General features: G+C 36.9%; 1 protein-coding gene across 1 annotated transcript in view; it reads left to right on the top strand.

Annotated features, from left to right (window-relative positions):
• The window catches only part of LOC307003663 (copine-8), a 129,659-nt gene that overhangs the window by 57,035 nt on the left and 48,061 nt on the right, over window positions 1-24,563 (top strand). Inside the window, exons 5-8 of the mRNA XM_079622375.1 lie at window positions 2,258-2,297; window positions 11,290-11,366; window positions 21,930-21,993; window positions 22,921-23,024. Of these exons, the coding sequence (XP_079478501.1) occupies window positions 2,258-2,297; window positions 11,290-11,366; window positions 21,930-21,993; window positions 22,921-23,024 (285 nt within the window). The remainder of the gene's footprint in view (window positions 1-2,257; window positions 2,298-11,289; window positions 11,367-21,929; window positions 21,994-22,920; window positions 23,025-24,563) is intronic.

Below are 24,563 nucleotides of genomic sequence, written 5' to 3' on the forward strand. Positions count from 1 at the left end.
AGTATGAGATGGAAATTTCCAGGCACTGTTGAGGAGTATTTAAATGATGGGGAAATAAAATAACATCACACTAATAAAAAAAAAAAAGTGCTCTAATTTGAGAAAAGACCAGAACATAATAAATATTATTTCAAGCATTCATCTCTTTTTTAGAACTTCTTTTCCAACATTCTTCTCCAAGTCACATACTGTAACTGCTTGGCTTGAGTGTCCAGCAATACAATAGACCATGAAGGTCAAGGAGCTGGAATTCTGAAGATCATAGAGTAGAAATTAGATCATGAATATGAACATTTCCAAGGCTTACATCTACCTGAAGGTATACAGAGAGGTTTGTTTCTGAAAAGATGAAAAAATCATGGAAGAACTGCCCATACAAAACTGAACGTCCTACCAAAAAACGTCATGCCTAGGATGAAGAAATATTACAAGGTATATGCAAATTGAAAACAAGACTTTGGGATAAAAATAAGGAAGCGGACAGTAGTTTCCAATTTTGGCACCTAAACATCCACTGCTAGTGCTTACCATACTTTAGGCACTTCCCATTGCCCAAAGGTTTACGAGAGCCTCAGTTAAGGAGAAGATCCTGAGTTAAGAGTATATATATTTTTAGAAGAGCTTTTTGGCCTCAGTTTGGCATATTCCTAAAGTAGCACATCAAAATGAGATGAACATCACGCTAGAGTGGACAAGGGTGGTGGCAGCTTCACGCTTTGGGGATGTTCCTCTGCGGCAGGGTCTTGGAAAACTCCAGGATAGAAAAAAAAATGCATGGCGCTAAGTACGGGAATCTCCTGAGGCAAAGACCTGCTGCATGTATGCAAGAGGCCAGAGAGTTCAGTACATCCGCCTACAGGACAATTACCCCAAACATACTGGAACATGCTAAAAGAACCACTGTAATGGCTTAAAGCCACAAATGTAGATGTCCTAGAGTGCTTCACTTAAAGCCCAACTTGAGCCTGAACAGATTTGCCAAGAAACATTATTGCTCACTGTCAAGAACGGTAACCAAAAGAGGGTTCTACAAAGTGTTAAATATGTGAAAAAGTAATTGCAATGAATTAACCTATCATAATGTGAAAAATTTCTGACTGAAAAAGTGCAGGATGATGGATGTTATGTAAGGGATCATGTACATCCAGCTGGCACGATTGACCAATCAGAAATCAAGTATTCCACAGAGCCGCGTAATAATGATATTTTTGGCTACTTTTTCTCACCCATATGGCCTTTATTATGTCAGCCAAAAATAATTTCAGAAAAGAAAGTTGCTACATTTTAGTTTAAAAAAAACACCTCTGCAGTTCTGTAAAGCAATTAAATTACAGAAAAGAATGGTTAATATACTGTAGGCGAAAGAAAAAGTCAACTTACACCTCTGGTGTCTTTTTCAATTCCATGATGAGTTTACCACCTTGCAGAAGCTCCCTTGAGGGCGCAGAAATTGTTCCCTAGATAAAGAGCAAATCTCAATTTCCTCAGGTCTAGCTGTGTGTAGTTGAGTTTGAAAGTGTGCGCGCGTGTGTGTGTGTGTGTGTGAGGGTTAAGCCTGTGTCAATGTATGGTTTTATTCCCATTCTAGGGTCATGAAGTATTTATGAATGTGAAGATGTATAGGTGAATAGAACATCAGTCCCTTTTGGGACTTCTTACGTAACATATTCACCCCGTTCATACATTTAAATTCCCGGACACATACAGTATACACCAGTGAAAGTTATATGAAGGATTAAATGAATAATGGTTTTGAAATTAGTTGAAAATGAAAGGGAATGTCAATTATTATGCTTAGCACACAGCTGAGTTTATATCCAATTTGGCTGCCCCAGTTATGACAAAGAGATTAAAACTCAAAGAAATGGTAAATCATGTATAAATATCAGGCCAAATCATTTAAAAGCTGTTGCCACGTGACATTGCAGTCCTTTGCATTAAACTATTTTGAAAATGTAGGATTACCATATACACTTGTGAGAGCTGCCTATACACAGACATCATTTTCAAAAGGTTGGCAGCACTCCCAGAATGCATTGTGGTTAGGTTAGTGCAAAGATTCATCCAAAATTGAAAGATATGCTGGTTATATGCTTTGATTGTGTGGAATGAGTTGGTTCAAAGAACTACAGGGTCAACGGGTAATTTAATATTACACAAGCAATAAATACAGAATTGATGAGTATACAAAATAAAATACTAGTTATTCTGGTTGTGTGTCCTTCCTTTCTCACTTTGTCCTTCTCTTGTTTTTCAGGTACGATGTCGACTCCAAGAGCTCCAACCTCTCAAAACACGTAAGTCTCAGAAACTGCTCTCTATACACACTTGCTGTGTTGATCTCCTCATGGCCATTATGAAGTTTAGCCCGCCATCATACACACTCACCCCGTAGTAAAAAAATATCATGGTGCTTGTAATCAGCATGTCTGTTTATATGAGAATAAAGAGGCAAATGCGGGTTAATAGAGGCGTGTGATTAGAAACGCTCTCACAGAGAGAGTGGCGTGATTGAAGCTGTGTTTTGGTGCTCACGCGGGTCCCTGAGGTGTCATCTCACACAGTGATGATGGTTTGGAGTAAAAGATGCAAATTCACTGCAGTGGTCCCATCTGTGCTCGTCATGGGACGTGGCCACATTAAATGCTATTCCTTTATTTCTTTCAAGCTTCAATCAATCTTCCAATCAATCAACCTAGAAATCTCCAACGTCAACGCACACTCCACCTGGCATCAATAAATAAATCAATCAGCTAAAACTCCCACCCATGAACTGCCAATTAAGCAATTAGTCAGGGCATCCATCCAACCATCTATCAAGCATCAGTTGTCAATAAACCAATCAATCAATCAATACATGGGTGAACTTTTTTAAGTACCATTATATTGGTAGAATTCGATTTTCTTAATGGGACATCAGGCTGCAAAATCCCTTTGGTTCTTATTGGAACCTTTATTTTTAGTCTGTTAATTCCATGGTAATTACAAGGCAAGCTAACAATAGCAGGGGTCATGTATTGCTGGTTAATTCAGCATGTATAGTGCATGAGACTGTGGGCTTCCATCAGTGTTGCAAAGTGGAACTGCTTAACACAGGCGCGCATGCACGTGTTTCGTTGTCACGGCTACATAAACAAATTTCCGCACACAGGAAGACAGATGTTATGGTAATATTTTACATGTATTTTATTCACAAAAAAACGAATGTTTGCATCAAGTGAAAGCATCAGGCACATTGGCTACATAATAAGCTGTTTTAAATGTAAAATGTTCAATGCCGTGCTGATGTGGACTCGGGTCGGGTATCCATCCTCTATTTCAAAAACACAGCGCGACTGAGAACATTCACTGAAGCATCGAGCAACAGTTCGACTGCAATGTGAAGTTTATGCAACGATACTGACTAATATAATTCAGAATTATTTCTTACCTTAAAATCTTTCTTGTCTTCAAATCGCGTTCTTCTTCTTCTGATGTAAATCCAATGTAAGCTCACAGCGTGTCTTCCAAACTCGACGACAGCAGAGGACTGATGAAGTTCGGTGCATTGTTGTTGAGGTAATGAGTGCGTTTGTGTGCACGCGTGGAAGATTTGCATATCAATATATTTTTCGCGTGTGGGTGTGGTCACATTAAAACTAATGAGCAAGGGTTTGAGAAACTGGATATCTTGTTGGTTTTATACAATTTACTTAAACAGAGAATATTTGTTTTCGCTTTGAATCAGATAATTTAAATCTACACACTTAAATGTTTATAAAGATATATAGCTCATAAATGTGTGACAAGTATTCGCTGAGTTTTGTTTATGTTTAGAGACGTGCTTAAAGGATAATTCCGGTATTTAACACATTGAGTCTATATTGTAGTTTGTTTTGGATGAACAAGAGTGGTGGACAACATTTTTTTGACAATGGTTCCTCTCTCGAGTTTTTGACTATAAAAGAATTGGCCATGGACCCATTTAACATTGGAGTCAATGTGCATGTCCGAAAATGTCATTAAAACAGCCAATAATGTTCGTTTACAAAACTGTTAAACTCACCGAGTGGTTAGTGGTGTTCGTTGATGATTATAAACAATATATCGTCGCAATATATGATTCCAATCCGTTTATTTTGCTATAGTGGAACTATTTTTTCAGAACCGTGTAACTTCCGCTCAATATTTGAATCTGAAGCGTTAGCACACTCCCGACCACTTGATGGCGATAACCGATGTTTATGTCTCGCGGGACACTCACGATCACAGTCGAGTTCAACTTCATATTGCACTGGTCAGTGGTCACGTCTTTCAATATGGTTAGAATTTGTGCGGTCAAAAACTGCGGTAAAGAGCTCTGCTCGCTAGCCTTATGAGAAACGGAAGCGAGCAAAAAGACTACATCGACCAAATGTAAACAGCCTCCTTTCCGTTTCCGTTAGCGCATTTATATTAACCTGATATTAACGAGCACTCAGTCCTTCAACAGAATTCAATGTGATTTTACAAAATGACGAATAAAACACGACAGAAACTGAATTTCGCAACACTTTTTGTTTCTGGAACATCAACTAACATCACTAATCACTCGGTGAGTTGCACAGTTTTGAAAACTAATGTTAAAGGTTGTTTTAATGACATTTTCGGACATGCACATTGACTCCAATGTTAAATGGGTCCATGGCCAATTCTTTTATAGTCAAAAACTCGAGAGAGGAACCATTGTCAAAAAAATGTTGTCCACCACTCTTGTTCATCCAAAACAAACTACAATATAGACTCAAGGTGTTAAATACCGGAATTATCCTTTAAGAAAAAAAAAGTTCATGAGACGGAGAGGCAGAAAGCACACCCTGTTTAATTTCTTTATTTTAAAAAAGCACAACGTTTTTTTTTTATTGTAAGTGGACACATACAAAAGTTGACATCTCACAGATTATTTTTTCATATTTATTAAGTCTGTATGACCATATATGACGAAGTATTTTAAATTTATTTTGCTGCTATGTGAAAAAAATTGTGCAAATCACGCCGGCGTGATTGCCGACCCCAGAGGGTTAATGAAACGCATCACGACATTTACTTATCCAGACGCTCAACAACGCCACTGATCTAAACCAGCCGCACATTTCTCTGGAAACCTTCTGTATCCCAGGCAGAGCTCCCAAGCATCCGTACTGCTATTGTTTCCTGCCGTGATCATGTGGACACACTGGGAGAAAGAGACAGATAAACTGATCTCTCCACACATCATGCACGAGAGTAATTGAAAACACCCTCAGTGACTCCAGTGTGCACACAGGTTTCATCCCTGAAAATTACCACCTCCAAATTATCTCCCAAATCAGACACAGTTCTTCCTGGTGCTTTGCTCCCTCCCTCGGAAATCACCCAGAAATCAATATCCCCCCCCCCCCCCCCTGACTTGGAAAGACAAACACAGCTTGTCCACTCCCAAAGGGAATTTGGTACTGCATAAAACCATTACAGGATGTGTTGACATGCAAAGAGTGACTACGCTCCATCGTCAGGTGAAAATTAAGGGAAACTGCAGCAGAGAAAAACACACACACATGCAGGGAAAGAAACAGTGAGAGATAGATGGAGAGGGAAAGAGATAGAGGAGGTCGTCTTTGTAAAGTTTGTAGACAATAAAGATGGATTATTCGTATTCATCTTCAAGAATACAAATTGCAAGTTGAGTCGCCAGCAGTAATTAGAAAAGCAGTAGGACTCGTAGCGTAGGAGCCAGCGTAGCTGTAGGTAAATGTAGCGTTTCATAAATATCTGAGGATGAACTCAAAGAGAAAAGACTAGTGTCTAAATTAGTAACAGTTGAAAATAAAAATAAAAGTTCACCCCCGAAAAAAATAAATACAACCGTTATAATTTACTAACTCATGTTATCCAAACCCATATGAATTGTTTTCTCCCAGGAAACACAACAATCTGCATACAGCGCAAAACATACAGTGACGGCAAGCTGATAAGAAAGTATAATGCAAATAGTTGAACTAGATTACGTTTTTCATCTCCACCATAGCACTAAGTCTTATTTCATTCTCATATATCTAAAATTACCATGTCACATTTGGTAAAAAAGACATAAGAACTAATGCCATCATTAATGTCAAACATGGCACAGTACAAATGCTCACACCATTGATTAACCAATAATCAGTTAATTGTGTCTAATTCTTTTTTAAAGTAAATTAAAAAATGTACTTGCTAAACCTGTTGTCTTTAAAATGGTGCACTTCTCTAGATTGAGTCATGGGCAGTGGCTTCAAAGAATTACCTTAAATAATCTATGGGGTGCCTCAAGGTTTAGTGATTGGCCCTATTTTCTTCTCGATATACACAACTTTGTCAATCCGTTTAACAACGGATATTTGACATGCAAAATTTAACTTAATTTAAAATGCATAAGCATTTTAAAGTTTAATTTAAGATGCATATGCATGTGTAGAACTGTACAGTTTGTCTCTCGGTTGTTCTGTGTTTCTCTGCTGTTTTTTTTTTTTTGTCTGAAACAAAAAAAGTCCCCTATCTCTCAGCCACTAGTTAGTATTACAATAAAATTGTGTCTTTAAATATAAATACAAACATACTCGTTAAGGCGAAGCAGTTGGCCTCATTCAATTTTTATTCTCTGGATGTCTTATTTTAGTTTTCTCCTGGGCCATTTTATCATTCTCTCTCCATCACTGCACTTTCCATTGATGCACATTTTTATTAATACAAAATATAGTAAATGAAAATCTGTTATGTTCAGCATACGGACAGCATATGCACAAAGAGTATCACCCTTTATTAAACTGCTGTTGCGAAGGTCAGTGGGGCAGAAACTTCACAGTTCTTCCAAGAAAATCATTTGAATTCGAATGGCTTTTTTAAGCCATATGTTGTGCTTCACTTCAGATCATTTATCAAATGGGTGACAACATTTCAACATGATGTGTGAACAGCTTCAGCCCTTGAAATAATGTTGTTTTTGATTATATTATTGCTTTCATGGTCTTTTTTCAAGGCAAGTCACCTGTATTTATATAGTGCTTTTTATGATACGGATTGTTTCAAAGCAGCTTTACAGTGAAAATAATGCAACAGAGTTTGTTTCGGCTGTACAGCAGACTTAGAAGCAGAGGTGTTCTCAAGTAGTGAAAATATATGATCTTTCTATTATCTGTTTTGTTTGTAATAAAGGTCCTAAGATTTAAGGGATAATGTAAATCCAGCTTGTTACTTTATAATCCATAACAATAATTGTCCTGGCAACAAGATAAGTAGTTATTTTCAATACAAACGCTAAGTGGACGCAAGATGGCGCCAGTCATTTCAGGTCAAGTCTGAAGTCTATTAAAAAGCGACTCGAAGTTTAGACAAGCATTTCAACTCACAGATTTTTCCTTGGAAAACCCCATATGTAATAATCATCTTTTCCCGGCTGCCAAGCTAGACTCTACTTTCAAACAATGGCAGCACCTAGGCCTAGTTAAATGTAGCGACTTTTTTATTGATAATATTTTTGCTAGTTACAATGATCTTGTTAAAAAATTTAGTCTTCAAAACTCAGATTTTTTTCGATTTCTACAGGTTCGTCACTTTATCCAAGCCCACTGCTCTATGTTTCCACAATTGCCCTCTGAGTCACGTTTAGATTTAGTTCTGAGGGTCCCTTCACACCTTAAGGGATTTATTTCCAAAATATACAACCTGATCATGTCCTTCCAAAATGTTTCAATAGAAAAGATCAAAACAGAATGGATAGGAGAGCTAGGAATCGACATATCTGAAGACACCTGGGATAGAGCTGTTGATCGAGTAAATGGGACTTCATCTTGTGCAAGACTCAATCTGATTCAGATGAAAGTCCTCTACCGTATTCATTACAGTAAAACAAAGTTGGCTAAACTGTACCCAAATATAGATGAAACGTGTGACCGCTGTAATGCATCTAAGGGAGATCTAACCCATATGTTTTGGTCATGTCCTAAGCTGAGACAATTTTGGTTTTCAGTCTTTGAGATTTTAAACTCAGCTTTTAAATTAAGAATCCACCCTAACCCAATAATGGCTCTATTTGGAGTCAGAGGTGACGGCATCCAATTAGCAAAAAATAAAGAGAATGCCCTGGCTTTTGCCACATTAATAGCCAGAAGAAGAATTCTCCTAGAGTGGAAATCACACAATCCACCTAGTATATCATCATGGCTTAGTGATTTAATGATGTTTCTAAAAACTGAAAAAATTAAATATTTTCTCAGGGGATCAACCAGAACATTTTACCAAACATGGGACCCTGTAATAAACTATTTTGAGAAGAATATACTCCTCCCTCTTTAAAGTAATTTGAGGACCCCCCCCCCCCCCCCCCTTATTTATTTATTATAATTTACTTTGTTTTTTTTATTTTATATATATATATTTTTTTTCTATTTTTTTTTTTTTATTTAACATTTTTATTTTTATATTATTATTATTTTTATTTTATTTTTTCTCTAGCATCTGGGGTTGTTATGTTGGGATGGGAATCTGTGGGTGAAAATTTTGAAAAAGCAAAGCCTTTAATAGTGTTTATGTCACTGAAGATTTTCAATGTACCTTGTTCTAATAAAAATAATTAAAAAAAAAAAAAAAAAAAAAAGCGACTCGAGTCCGAGTCTCTAACTCGAGTGCCCATCTCTGCCTATAGAAGAAAATAGTGTCATAGTCCAGCTTAAGTAAGTTCAGTGGGGGTTCATTTCTGTTGTAAATTATTAATTTTGTTCATTTATCTATACTGCCGCTCTGGAGAAAACAGCTCGGTTCAGTTCTCATATAATGGTGTCAATGCAGGGAGATCAATAATATTGTTATATATTAAGTGTCCCCAACTAAGCAAGCCAAAAGCCAGAGGCGACCGTGGCAAGGAACCAAAACTCTATCAGGTGACAGAATGGAGAAAAAACCCTTGGGAGAAAACAGGCTCAGTTGGTGGGGCCAGTTCCCATTTGGCCAAGCTTATTTGAAGCTTGACAGCCTATAGTCATCATTCCCTTTCATTACATTAAAAAGTGTATCCAGTATATTTTTCCACTGGGGTGTGGGAAAGCCACATAATTCTATTTAAGATTAATCTTAATGCCACACCATAGAGTAACATTCGAGAGAATTAAGTGCTTTAAACTTTATGGCAGCAGTCTGGGAGGGCTTTTTATTTATTTTTTTGCTCCAGCATGGCAATGCCCTTCTGGGAAAAGTTAGGTCCATAAAAAAAAGATTTACTGTGAACTTAAACTGGCCTACTGCAATTCCAAGTCTTAACTCTACTGAACACCTTAGGGATGGGAGCCAGACTCCATCGCCCAACAACAGTGCTTTTGTGTTTGAATGGGAGCAAATCCCCACAGTCACGTTCCAACATTGAGTGGAAAGCCTTCCCAGAAGGGAGAAAGCTGTTAGGGAGGGCCAACTCTCTATAAATGCCTATGATTTTGAAATTAAATGCTCAACAAGCACACAGGGCTGTGGTGTTTTGGTGTACACATAAATTTGGCCATATAGGCCACGTACACCCTGCAGTTAAATATGGTTGTTAGTTCACCTTTTAGAACTGAATCATGTTTTGTACACCAATAGTTCAGTCATTTACGGGAATGCAACCGCATTCTACAAACAAATTAACTCACGAAAAATGCAGGTAGCAACAATGGCATTTACTAAAATTCTGTGCAGTGTATATGGAACCGAACAACTAGTTGTTAATGACGTATTTAAATATGGGATGTGTCTATCTTCTGTATGTGCTGTGCAAGATATCACATACATTATTTGTGTTGCCAGATCTTCCTAAAAATAGAGCGAACAAGAGCAAGCCCATACTAAATCCAAATACCCAGTTCTGGCATGAAACTCTAGATGGCGCTGGTTTTTAGGTTCTTAACTCATTTGGTAGCGATCTAATCATTATCTACATAGCACAGCTGATTGGTTGCTGTTGCATCAGTGACCAATGAGCTGCAGCTCAACATTCAAATACTGGTAGGTTTGCTGTAAGCAGTCTGCAGCCTCCACCGTCCCCAGCTCCACCTGTATAGATCTGCCATGGGTTTTTTCACGTATGTTATATGTGCAGCAGCATGTTTTACAGTACATGCTCAGTAAATATGTATTGGCAGTAGCAAGTCTCTGTACTTGCTCTGCAGCAGCAGCGTATAGCAGATCTATTCCACCAAGACCAAATACATAAGCATGGCCATATCCATTACCATGTCAATCTCATTACCTTGCCAATATCTCAGAGAGTTGTCATGACAGAAATGCTTTATGTTGAAAATAAGACTCGCACCTTCCCACTTTATAACTCTATAAAGTTGAATGCTTCATGAGCCAAGCCCAATCAAGCCCAAAAACACTTATAATAAGTGGACAAGGCAACACTGCAAGAGCGCGCTCTGCCCAGCAAAGCAATAGCCGTCATTTCACCGTCTCTGTTAACTATAAACTTAACAGTCTGGCTATGAGTAACACACTTCTAGAAAAAAATAACCTTGAATTGGGTACATGTCGTTTTTGCCAAAATAACTTGCGAGATGTATTATATTCCATCATGTAAGCAGTCAACAGTGATTACAATGTGTTTGGTTTCATTTATTTGACATGTTCTATGCTATTTGTAGCCCACTTATTGTCAAAACTGATTCTTTGTAGTTGTTGGCCAGACAGCGCATGAGATGGTTGATATCCCATCATGTTACCAATGTCAATTATATCTACAAGATGTAAGCGTAATTTCATGCTATGGTCAATCTGTAGTCACGATTTAGCAATAAACGACTATTAGATGGCTATTAGACGTCTTTTAAACGCAAAATTGCTTGCTGGGAGCCTTACAAACATGAATGAAACACAACCCCACTTTCAATGATGGCTTAGTTAAAAACTGGAGAACATAAGTCTTTGGTTGCTGTAATATTAATTTGGTGAAAAATAGTGCAAAACCAAACATGGCTATGTGTCAGTCATCGAATTTTCGAGAGCGAGTCATGTCCTGTACACACATAATGATAATTTAGTGGATTCATTCCGTATTTAAATGCGGCTGTCACTCCTGAAACTTAAGTGTTTACATGGACTTACTATACTATAGTTATATTCAAAAGGATCAAAATGATGAATCTTATCTTTGCTTTGACCCAGCGATTACAGATAAAGCCGAAGAAACCTCCAGACATATTATAAATAGACAATTTGAAATACTGACCTTTCCTATTGCTATGTCTAAAAATACCTCCCAGCCTCCTTTTACGTTCTCTCTGTTTGCAGGATTTCCTTGGCCAGGCCTTGTGTTCGTTGGGAGAGGTGGTGGGTTCGCAGGGCTGTCGTATGGAGAAAGATCTCGGGTAAGAACCGCTTGTTTTGTTTTACTCCATTCACAAAAGTCCACATCTTTACCTTCTGTGATAGATCCCATCCTCATGAATCACCTACCAATTTGATTGAGGCATTTCAATAAGTAAGATATACTTCAATACCTCACTTTACATGTTAGTCAAACATTATCTTCTTCTGTGGCCTGTTGCATGAAGCCGGTTTCACTTGTTGCCCAGGTAAGTTTGAGATTAGTTTGGTGGATTCGTTTTTAGCGGTGTCCGTTGCCATAGTACGCTACACTACACGGCTAACCTGGGGTGCGTTTCCCAATGCCAACTATGGTCGCAAGTTCTGTCGTTTCCAATAGAGTTCAATGGAACTTGCGACCATAGTTGGCTAACGATGCTTTTGGGAAACGCACCCCTGCTCCGTAGCAGGTTTTATTTTGGGTAAGAGATTGCAAACTCACACTGGACCAATCAGCTGTGAGCAGTGACATATCTGATGCAATAAAGCCACTCCCCCTTATATCTCTTGCTCCATATTAAAGCAGTTTATATTGATAAAATTGCCTGTTTTGATGCTAATTGTGTACTATATTGTTATTATATAGGCTGTAATTATGTATAATTCATATAATATATTCATATAATTATATGAACTGACAATTATTTTTTAAATTCTGCTTAATCAATGCGTTTCCTGCCTTGCAAATGCTTTTAAATTCATGATATTTTTCATAACTATCTCTTCATCTTCAACAAAACAATGAATTGTGTCATCTCTGTCACAAGAAGTGAATCAAACTGACACTTTAAATGTTCCATGTGATTGGCTGTTCGCTGCACATGACACACTTTCAGGTGCACTGGCTTCAGAGTTAACATCAAACCTGAGTTGACAGAGAACGCTTATAGCGAGAGTTATGAGCCCGGCTGAACCATACTTATCTAAACCATGTTGGATTCGTATGGTTTTGTCAACTCTAAATCTCCTCTGAAACTCAACTAACTTCATGCATCAGGTCTCATGTCGTTCTTGTCACGAGCCAAGAGTGTAAGTGTAAAATCCATGGCTCCAAAAACAATGACAATGCGGTGTTTACACAGAAATACAGTTCAAATGTTGCTGTGCAGAATGTATACGATGAAAGAAAGGCTGGGAAACCATCAGTGGATTTTTAACTAAGCAAACTGTGACTAAGCAGAGTTTGCGTGTTTAGTTGAGGGTTGTAAAGTTCACATCGACTAATGAGCTGCTGTTCGCTATTGGTGCTCTTTATTCTGACTCTGCTCATTAAAGTCTTTAGTCCACCTCATCTGCCCAAACAAACCTTTGAGCTTCCTGTATCTTTCACATTGAGGTCACATTTTCACTCAGCACCTGAGCTAGCATTTTTCTTCCTAACTTGGAAGTCCATTTAGGTTCTGATCCGAGTTCCTCAACTTTGTCTCATGAAGGGTGGCACATACATTTTCTTCTCTGCCTCGGTTATCAAAGAAGGCTCATTAGATTGTCAGTGGGAGCTCAGCGTCTCGCTGCGTCTGGGTGTCCCTGCGCCGTCGCTCCATTACTGTAGCTAAGCAGAGCCTCGTGTCAACATGCTCATTACATCCAGATAAAGGCAGACCACTGCTGTTGATCAAGAAAATGAAGAACAAGGTGATTTGACGTTTGTACATCCCTGCTGTTTGGAGTACTTGTAGCTTTTGGATGTATTTGCAACTAATAAAACACAAATGCCCACCTGTTGAAGCCAGACAGGTGTAGAAACCTGAGAGGGAAAAAGGGACACACAAAAAAAACTGTCCTTTGCAAACCGTTACTGAAGTTATCTTCTTAGATGTCTCGCCTATGGGCCACCCACGGTCTGTTTACTGAAGGTTGTCCATTTTATTTGTATGGCGCTTTTCACAGATTCATAGTGAATTCATAGTGCTAATGCTTCTACATAAATGCCTATTTGTCCACATTTACAGTTTAGAGCTAGGTGATAATATAGTTTACATATCTGACAGGGGCAAATATCATCATCATCATCATCATAAAAAAAAAAAAAACGCGGTTAGTGGCGTCAAATGATTATAGGGACACTTTTTGTTTGAGGCTTTACCATCAGTGGGCAGTTCTGCAATGTGGACAAAATGTCACGCACTAAATCACAGTAATTATTTGAACTCGTATTAATAATACATATCCATACAGAGGTCAAATGGTCTGGAGAATGAATAGATGGTGGATGAATTATATTAACATTAACCATTTTAATTAAAATGATGAATTAATTAATGAAATTAAATTATTAATTATATATGTGATGTGTGTCAAAATGTAAATTAGATGCAATTATATTGTTCACCCAAAAATGAAGGTTCTGTCAGAATGTATTCACCCTTACAAACCACAAATGATTTTGAGGTTTTATGCATGAATGGTGGTAATATATTTAAAGAGCAGTTCAGACAGGACCACTTTGTTACTTATGGGGGTTCTTGCGACATAATTGATGAACGTACAGAGCTTTAGCATTAACCCCTCATAGAACCATCAGCTTGAGGGATATACAGACGATTAAGACACTTTAGTAACGTCTTTAAAAGCAAAACAGTGTTAACGTGTAGACGTGGCAGTAAATCCCGCGACGTCTTTACTGTAGCTTGGCTATGAGGATGAGTGTAGGATGGTAGTGGTTGGAGCGATTTGACAGCTGACCGCAGCATTACGCCAACGTAGCCTGACTGAACTAATGCTGCGCTTAATTTTCAATTGTACATGAATTACTGCTGATTTCGCAACAAGTTCAAGTTGTTCCAAAGGATTCGCCGTGTTGAGGAAAAGAAAGCTTCTTGTTTTTTAAAATGACGTTCTGTATGAGTTGTGCGTCATACATCACTACACTATTGAAAATAGACAATGTCTTTCTCGCCTGTGAAATTTCGCAGAAACCGCACCTTTGATGTTAGTTGCTTGTTCAAATAAGAACTTGAGCAATAGTAATATACTGTATATACCTCAGCAAACTTGAATTATTGTTGGATTTAGCTGTACTATAATGACAAGAGTTACAAAAAGTTGTTTTGGAAGCGTTAAAACGTGGCGAAATCCCACACCTGCGCCCGAGGCCTGGGGGGGGGGGGGGGGGGGGGGGACCTTTAACAACCCTAATGACTGTTAATTACAGATAATTACACAGTTCAATCACCCCGCCAATCGCGTTCGGGAGACGCTGCATGAAAGGGAAAAATGTTGCTATTTCGAGCACTATTGGTGGAGAGCTTGGGAGATGCGCTATTCTGTTTCTAATGTGTGTTTGAATAGTCTGTCGACTTCTTCTGAGTTTGTCTGAACGTCAATCTAAATGAGTGTAACACATTTGCACTTCTACAATTGTTCATGCATGTGTGTGAGAGGCAAGTGTTTGCTGAGTGCAATACATTCATGTCTGACAGTGCAAACCGACCAGTGTTGCGATTTAAGCGATATGAGTGATATGATTAAATGTAACTAATTCAACTATTTCATTCATAATAAAGACCTTAAAGAAGGTCGGAAGCATAGTGTCATCTGGGCTTGAGCTTGACCAGTGCTTAAATAATTTTTTTAGAAAACCTAAATATCCTGAAAAGCAAATAGTCGGAAGTCAGTATAGTATCAGTATAATTTCAGCTTAAATAAATAAATAAAAAATCATGTTTAATAGACAAATTTGTAATGAAGATCTACACTCCCTATATATAATTCTGAAGAGAGAGCCAATCAGAGAACTGTATAGAAATGTAAATTGTGGCAAATGAGCTCAGCAACAGCCACTATGAAGTATTGCGGAATTACTTAATCTTTTCAAACTACATATACATTCTACATTATATATTTGAAATATTCTTATAATGAATTGAAATTTATTTGAAATAGTTTGATATTGTTTTCATCAGAGTGCTTCGTTGAATGAGTAGTTTATTCCCTTAGAAGAACAGTCTTTTACCTTTGTCCATGATTCCTTCATGCGTTTTGCTTTACACTTAAGTGGAATCCGTATGTTCGTTTGGCCGCAAGCTAGTTATTTTACATTATAAAGTTTTAAATATGGATATTTTTCTTACACAAACGCATTGCTTCGCTTCAGATGGACTTAATTAATATTGTTTTTATTTTTGGGTGAACTATCCCTTTAACTTAAAAAAGTGAGGAAACACGTTGCCTTAAAATTATGAACTAAATAAGCTTCATGCCTAATTAAAAAAATTCAGTTATGTGGAATTGTCGAGTTCAAATAACTTTTTTCAATTACGCATGAACTTAATAATTTCAAGGCAATGGGTTTCCTCACTTTTATTAAGTTAAGTCAACTTACAACACTGCGTTGGTTTTCTCTGGAGAATCAGAGTTTGAGTGATGAGCTGAAGCACTGCAAATAATGACCGTTTGACTATCACTCCCGTTCCCTTCTGGGAATATAAATCAAGAGTCATTTATTAAATGCATTTCTATATAAAAAAAAAATTAAACCGTAAGAAAACCGAAGCAGCACTTTACGGTTTGATTTCAATGATACTTGTTATTTCATTCAGGTCTCTGTCGACCGAGGGGAGATAATTACACACGCACAGACAGAAAAAACAGGCATTGCACTGCTGTGTCGCCAGTACTTAATTACCTTGCTCACTCGAGACGCTGATTGCAAATGCATGCATCTTGATTGGGACTTACAGGAGGGACTAAATGTAAAAAAAAAACTAATAATAACAAGGTAAAGCATTTCTCTGTGTGTTTAAAGGAAGTGAGGTTTAAAAACGTAATTTTAGAACAATGTTGCTTGTCATATATTTAATCACACAGAGACCTATATTGAAGAAGAACCTTGGACAAATGCTTACATTTTGTATATATATATACATTGTTTGATAGAAGAGAGGAATTGTTGGAAAGCATACTATAAAAAAAGTTGCTGCCTAAATTTTTAAGTACAATCAACTTGGATTTTTAAGTCATTTCAAATTAAATTATATTAAACTGACTTAAAAATGTGTTGAATCTTGTTTAACTTGTTAAAGCAATGTTGTCACAACTTATTGATTATATAATTTTTTACAGTTCAGCGTTTTCCCACTTTTTTTCTGTCTTGTATACCCTCACAGCTCCATTATAGGCTCAAATACTTAATTGGTTTGAGTAGGACAAACTTAAATTAAACTAATTAGTTCAGTCAAATGAACTTTTATGAGTATTTAGCACTTTCTTTTTCTTTCAAGTTCACAGAACTGATATATTTTAAAGGGCACCTATTATGACATTTAAAATGTTCCTAATGTTGTTGTGGGAGTCCCCAACAACAGTTTTACATGCATGCAATGACAAAAAACACTTTTGTTTTCGTATAATATGCATTTATTTTTACCTGATTTGCTCACCGACTCCCAAATGATTCGTTCAACGACTCGTTTTTCAAACCCCTCCTTTGCGCGACGCTAATCTGCGTTGATTGGTCAGATGACCCAGCAGTGTTTACAGAGATAATACTTATTTTTAACACGGAGTGCAATGATGCTTTTATCAATTAAATTGTATTATAATAATGATTATAGTCCACTGCTTTATAGTTTGTAGTAAAAAACGAAAAATAAGATAAAGAATTTAATGTTATGTTAGCGAGCATAGCCCAGAGTTCATATTGTAAAAGCACAATCAGTCTTTGTTTGCGTTAGTCCGATGCATAAACATAACGTTTTTACAAAAAAAAAAAATGCAGTTACGTTACTACGAGGTATTATTCTATTCTTTAGACAACTCCGAAAACAACGACAAACACTTCACATATCTCAATACAATTGTCATTGAAGACCTAGAAGCTAAACGGTGCTTACACAACAAACAAAATAATTATTAAGCATGCTACATAAAATATAAAAGCAAAAATTATTAATAACACTTACAGGCTGTGATACGGAGGAGGAAGCTGATGCAAATACACTTGGAACTGAACCTTCCTTCAATATCAGCCGGCTCGCGAATCCAAGTTTGATTGCATTTAAAAAGCAATCGTCTTCAAAATGACGCGAACAAAGCACAAGGCTCGGACTATACTTCTGTGGTATAGTGAATTGTAGCCACTTAGTCTTCAAATGCTCCTCCTTGGGCAGATGAAAAAAGTTTGCTTTTGAGTCGCACTTCAGAACACAGCGTCTCGTCGCCATGATATTTTCCCCTGGCCTTGGAGCGCAATAAGTGGGCGTATCGTATTCAAATAACTTGACAAGTTGACGTCATCTAGTCAGAGAAAAAGCTTCGGTCTTCTAACGATTCATAAAAATGACTCAGAGTCGACTCTCACTTTTGAAAGACAATAACTTTATATACGGTGCACTTTCATATTTCAAACTTTGCAGGATGTTTTTGTTCACTTAGATCTATGTTACACACTACATGAAAGGTAAATTTCAAAATTCCATAATAGGTGCCCTTTAAGTAAACTAAACGGTTTCATTGTTTTGAGTTTTATTAAATTATTTCTTTTAATTTTGACAAACTTAAGTTTAACTGAAACGGCTGGGATGTCTTTTTCCCAGCATGCTTTGCCCATGGCACTCGAAAGGGAGAGTAAATGCTAAAATTAAGTGTAATGTAATGTGTTTTTTTTTTGTGCCAGACTAATGTTAAGTGGGAGATTTAGTAGTGATTAATGTTTTGTTATGCTAATTTAGAAGAATTTCTGTTAATGTTGGTTTTATGATAGTTACCGTCATGGTGACAAGTGGTGCATGAGCTTGATTTGAGAGCAAATAATACCTTTATATTGTTGCGCTCATACACCAAGTGCTTCTGTATAACATTGCTAATATGTTAGCGGAACTAAGTTTATACTAATAAAAGTGTTCACATTGAGATTACATGAAAGCTTTAAGTTAATTGTATCACTCATGTACTCATACATTTGAATTGTTCTTAACTTGAAATGTTTAAGTACAAAATAGAAATCTGCTAGTTCCGCTTACTTAAACTTTGAGTTTCAGAACTTAAAAAATTTGAGGCAATTGATTGCCTTAAATGTTTTGAGTTCTGCCAACTTATTCGGGTTTACAGTGCTGGACATCATTTAGCATTATCATTAATAGTGTTGAAATGTGATGTTTCAGCTTTCAAAAATGTACTCAATTACAAAAAAACATATACTGTATGAATAATAATAAAATACATTTTAATTCATTATTATTTAGATGCTTAGTTGTGTTTATGTCCATGTGCTTATTTTACTCTTTATAATTTCTGTTTTGACAAAGCAAAACGGCAAAAAGTTCCCCTTTGAAATTACCTTGCATACTAAACTTAGGAATTATTGATGTGCAGTATAGAAATATATAATTGAACTGCATCAGTAAATCTTCAGTTATGCCTCAGTTGGATTCATAGTCTGTACAAGATTCTCAGCTTTTACATCTTTTTGTTCCACAATGACCAATTTCAATATAATGTTCCACAAAAAAAAAAAAAAAAAAATCTAAATTGCTCACCTGAAATATGTATGAGATGACATCTTAGTCATATTTATTAGATATCTCTGCTGGGTCCCTCTGTCGCACAGGTTGGGGTTGTCATGGTGACGGCAGGGTTTCTCACACATCATGTCTTCCATTTGGGCCAACGTATGCACACTGTAATGTTTTCCAGTTCTGTACAGCAAAAGCCTGTATTTCAGTCTATCAGCTGTCTTACACCTTATGACATACAAAGCAGGGTGATCGCCACTTTAAAATGTTCTCGTCACTCAAAAAGTTTTTCGTTACCCTGCAACTGAGCTATAACTAATAAACGAATTAAACTTAAACTAATTCATGAACTGCAATGTAGTTATTTTGGGGCGATTTTCACTCTTAAAGTTGAAGTGTTAGATGTGTGGATATGATTCAGCTGCTTTTTTGTGTGCATTCTTTGATGAATAGAAAGTTTTTAAAAAAGCATTTAGATTGTTAACATTTTTGGGTAACGCTTTACTTGAAGGGGTGTGCATAAGACTGATATGTCATGAATATGAAGGAGGTTTTATGCATGTTTATGACAACTGTGTGTCATGTGTCATGTCAGTCTAATGCACACCCCTTCAAGTAAAGTTTCACCCGGTTTTGTAACAATTTTAAAGTCTTTTTTTGTTACTTTTAAATTAACTGGCACTAACAATTTTGAAATTTACTCTCAAGTTTGACATTTAATCAAGTTAACAACACAAAGATTTATCAAGAACAATTAATATATTCATAACACATAAATATCTTGAGTTACCTTTATCTAATACTAGATATTATCCAAATATTGGAAACCAGTAGTACAGTTAAATAAGACTGTAATTACTTTACGTAAATCAGATTATACCGTAGCTTTAATCCAATGGGTGAATTAAAGACGCCATTTAGAGTGTTAAAAACTCTTAATAGTGGGTCAGGATGGCAAATATCTAGAAATCTCCTTCACATGTTCAGGATAATTGGGGCATTTTTTTCTCTTAGTCATCTCAATGTCAAAATGCATGTGTCCCAATTTTCCTGAATTCACCCTACCTAAAAATTACAATTCTGTCAGGCGAGTAAATGAAATCAGACTAAAGCTGTGCAATAAATACACCAAAAAATATCCAATATATTCCAATCTTCTGAAGCTATACAAAAGCTTTGTGTGATAGTTAATGATTATTCAATAAAATGTTCATGTTGTATCCGTCTCATTTGGGGCCAGTGGCGCCTTTAATTCTTGCATATTCCATGACCAAGCACCATTCACATCAATGACACTTTCTTTTTTTTTTGAGGTTACAGCAGAGGGGAAGATTTCAAGTTAATAATTATTAAATGTTGGTCTGTTTATGACACAAAGCGGGTGTATGGACCACTTACACTATATGATCGTTTATGGTGCTTTTTGGTCATTCAGAAGCTTGACAGCCCCAATCCTAATTCACTTAATTCGATGAAAAAGAGCAGCCAGGATATTCTTTAAAGTCACGATTTGCATTTCACAGAAGAAAGTCATACGAGTGGGTTCGTTTTCTGGGTTAAGTTCACATTAAAGCTACACTGTGTAATTTTTAATTAAAAAAACACTTTGTTCTTTCAAAATGATATGTGCTCTTTAATGTATAATTACTTCTACCAGCAAATTCTCGTATTCTCGTAAGCGTCAATCTGCCATTTATAATACATATTGATGAGCTGCTCGAATGGCGGCAGCCATGTTGCGCCTCCATCTTGAAAATACATTAGCCAAAGAGGGACATACCTGGAAATTCAAGCTTCGCCTTTCGCGTTTTTACACTCAGTGTCACCGTGACAAATGCGAGCGGGAGATTACTCGCGACTGCCGGCAGATTTGAAATAATACGGCCACCGTGGGAGTTAAAATGCCCTCGGAATGGGAGGAGCTAGAAAGTAATATTCAGTTGGTAGTCATGTACAATTTCACCGCTAGATGGGAGTAATTCCTACACAGTGTAGCTTTAAATATAAAAATTATCTCATTGTTATTATACTTTAGATTTAAATTAAAATTGTGTGTGTATCGATATTCAAACAGCAGAAGGGCGAGGTTTTAGTTGAACAACTTTAAATACTGTTTACTATCTATCATATGGTTGAAGTAATAATATAATATAATATAATATACATTAATTATTGGTCTTGACAGTCTCTTGACCAATCCAGTTCTAATAAAGTACTCGGGCAATACTCGCTTGGCTAAATGACAGCTCGGTTTTGCCCAGAGCACAATGGCACAGCCACAGTCCAATTACACTCACTTAAACTCTGCACACATGAGAGAGTGTTAATAAACCTTAATCAAGACTTCATCCACCGAGTTGTCTGTGCAAGAGTCAATTCATTATATTACCAACAGCAGAAGAATCCACCAGAGAGCCTGATCTACACGAACACCAGCTGGAAAACATTGTGACTCTAAGGAGGGAGGGATTTTCTTTGCCATAGTTTCAAAATGAATAAAACATTAATATGAAGCTTGGTTATTTGTAACCTAATTAAAGGTTTTATTTTGATTTGTGTTATGTTTCGGTGCCATGGTAATGTTGTGTTATTGTTATTATTACTATGTATGTACACCATTTATAGTATAGGTAAATTGGTAACACTTTACAATAAGGTTCATTAGTTAATGTATTAACTAACATTAACTAACCATGCGCAGTACATTTGTTACTGTATTTGTTAATCTTTGTTAACGTTAGTTAATAGAAATACAGCTGTTCATTGTTTGTTCATGTTAGTTCACAGTGCATGAACTAATGTTAACAAGATTTTTATAAAGTATTAGTAAATGTTGAAATTAACATGAACAAAGATAAATAAATGCTGTATATGTGCAGTTCATTATTAGTTCATGTTAACTAATGTAGTTAACTAATGTTAACTAACGAACCTTATTGTAAAGTGTTACCGGTAAATTATGCCATGATGTACCATAGAGTACTATTTTAATATCTTAGTAGGCTATACATGACATTGAAAAATTGGCTTAATGATGTATTATAACAGTTCTATACAATTTCACTGTCCAACACATTTATGACCTGAATACTCTCGTTTTGTCACACGCAGGGGGATTCCAGGGAAGAAATGTGGGAAAATTATTGTGAAGGCTGAGGAGCTTAACAACTGCAGGGTAAGAGCTAATATTGATCATTTGAATTCATGTCTAATCTCTCACTAAATCACTCACTGCCAGTCGGTAGTTGCCTACCTAAAACATCCAGTATACTCATTTGTCATTTAATACAGAAGTATAAACGAGCATTAAAAGACAAGTTGATTTTCTAATGAAACTGTGTGTGTAGAGCGGTTTGTTTTTAGCTTAGCAACATGCTAACATTAAACTGTTGAAATCAAGTATGAGCCGAGTCTCCTGTGCCGTGCGCTTCCATCACTGATTTTATAAATTGGATTTTTGATAACGAAATTGTGTTAAGAGCATCACGTTGCTTGCTAGCTTGGCAACATGCTGATGTCAAACTGTACTGAAAACAATATAGTCTCTTGCAATATTGCTGATTTTATGGTTTACGTTTTTGCTAATGCATACCGTCAAAATCTATTGAAATCACTTATAATTGGTCTTCCCTGCATGTCTGTTATAGTCTATTCAAAGTATTTATCTTAGTTGTAAAACACAGGATTCAGTAATAGCATACATGATGTGCCAAGAACTCCAGCTGTGCTCACACACACATAAATACAGAAAGGCCTCCGCAATGCTAGCGGAATTTGCCTTTCACAACAGGGACCGATAGACCTTATCCCATTCCCCGCTGGAGCATTGCATCTCACACAGACAGTGAATGTGATACGCTTGTCAAATGGATTTCTGATTAGGCCTTTTAGCCTTGCCATCTGGTCATAGAAGTCAAGCAAATATAACATGCCAAGCTATTTAGCATTTGTGTAATGCTAGCTGTCTAGAAACCACAAATGGCCAAATCCTCGGCTCATCTATACTGATATTGTTCTCCTAGGTCTGCTAAGTGCTCGAAATCCACATGTACACTCTCATCGCCCTCATAACCTGCTTTTCTAAAACATTCTCGCCCTGCAGGAGTCTGTGATGATGCAATTTTGTGGCAACAAGCTGGACAAAAAGGACTTCTTTGGCAAATCGGACCCCTTCTTAGTGTTTTATCGCAGCAATGAGGATGGGACGTGAGTAACACAGACACACGAGAGGATTCTTGTCAGCCACACACACACTGCCCACAACGTTAATCTCATCTCCAGGCTCTGTGTTGGGGAAATGGCTTTCTATTGAATTCCTTTAGGTTCATACCCACAGTCCTTTGCACCTGGATCAGCAGGGGTTCTCCTGAAATGGAACAATCACTTCTTATCTGGATGATTCTGTTCTTCAATAATTCCAGATCCCTTCACTCAGAGACAAAGGGGTCGTTCAGCTTTTCTGTTTAATGTCAGAATATCTGCGCCTTTGTTTGTGTAGATCAGCAAGAATGTTTACTGCTGTGTTTTGAAGCTGTGTTCAGTTTGCTTCTACACACTGTACAATATATACATTTACTGAGCTAACTGTTCTTAAGGGATTCTTTATCTTCTCAATCATGTTGTTAGCTTAGCAACATGCTAACATCCAATTCTATTTAAATCAATTATAAGTCAAGTCTCTCGTGCACTTTAAAGGGATAGTTCGCCCAAAAAACGATTAAAAAAAATTCCAAAAAAAAAATTCCGTCAGTTCCAAACATAACTTTCTTTTTTTCTGTAGGGCATATAAGAAGATATTATATGAAATGTCCATACAATGGAAATTAGTGGTAACCGAAACGGTTGCCAACATTCTTCAAAATATTTTTATATTTTTTGTGTGTTTCAGTTAAGTAACTGAAATGTGATTTGTGGGTGAACTATCCCTTTAACATGAGTGAGTGAATGTTTCAGATCAGTTACTTATGAGGTTCAATTACAGTTACATCAGGGAGACAGTAGACAGAAAAGCTAATGTTGTCTAATGGCTAATGCTAATGACGACTTTAGTCCGAGTACTGTTTTTTTATTACCGTAAACAATCAAACTCTGACAAGACGAGGAGTAACACAACCACTTTGGAGTTTATATGGAGACTTGCACTTTGAAACCCGGTTTTCAAAAGTTTGCATTTTCAGACCCCGACTGAAACACTGTTGTCGTGTAAATGAACTGCCACAATGCAATAAAAAGTTTTCTGTTTTTAGTTGAAAACGGTGTCGTGTAACTCACACACATACACACTTCAAAAAGAGCCTTTACCTCCTGAACCATGAGAACAAGGGGTAAAGTGTGTGTGTGTGTGTGTGTGTGTGTGTGTGTGTGTGTGTGTGTGTGTGTGTGTGTGTGTGTGTGTGTGTGTGTGTGTGTGTGTGTGTGTGTGTGTGTGTGTGTTTGTGTGTGTGTGTAAATAGGAAAAAGACCAGTATATTGAGCTATGGACTGAGCCCATAACTGAGCAATCCATTCATGTCTCTGTCCTTTAGAGAACAGAGTCTGTTTTTTAAAGCAAGTCCTGTGGTTTTGAGGGAGGTGTAGCTCAAGGGCCAGTTTCAGAAAGTCAAACCGAATATGTCCAATATTTGTTCAGTTTCTGAAACAGCCCTGTTGATGCTTAGCAATAAAACCAATACAAATTCTCAACAATAATCACTTATTTGGCCAGTTTTCAATATGTTTGTACAGACAGTATTTCTGTGTGGCTTC

This window comes from Phoxinus phoxinus (genome assembly GCF_949152265.1).
Source record: "Phoxinus phoxinus genome assembly, chromosome: 9".
NCBI lineage: Eukaryota > Metazoa > Chordata > Actinopteri > Cypriniformes > Leuciscidae > Phoxinus > Phoxinus phoxinus.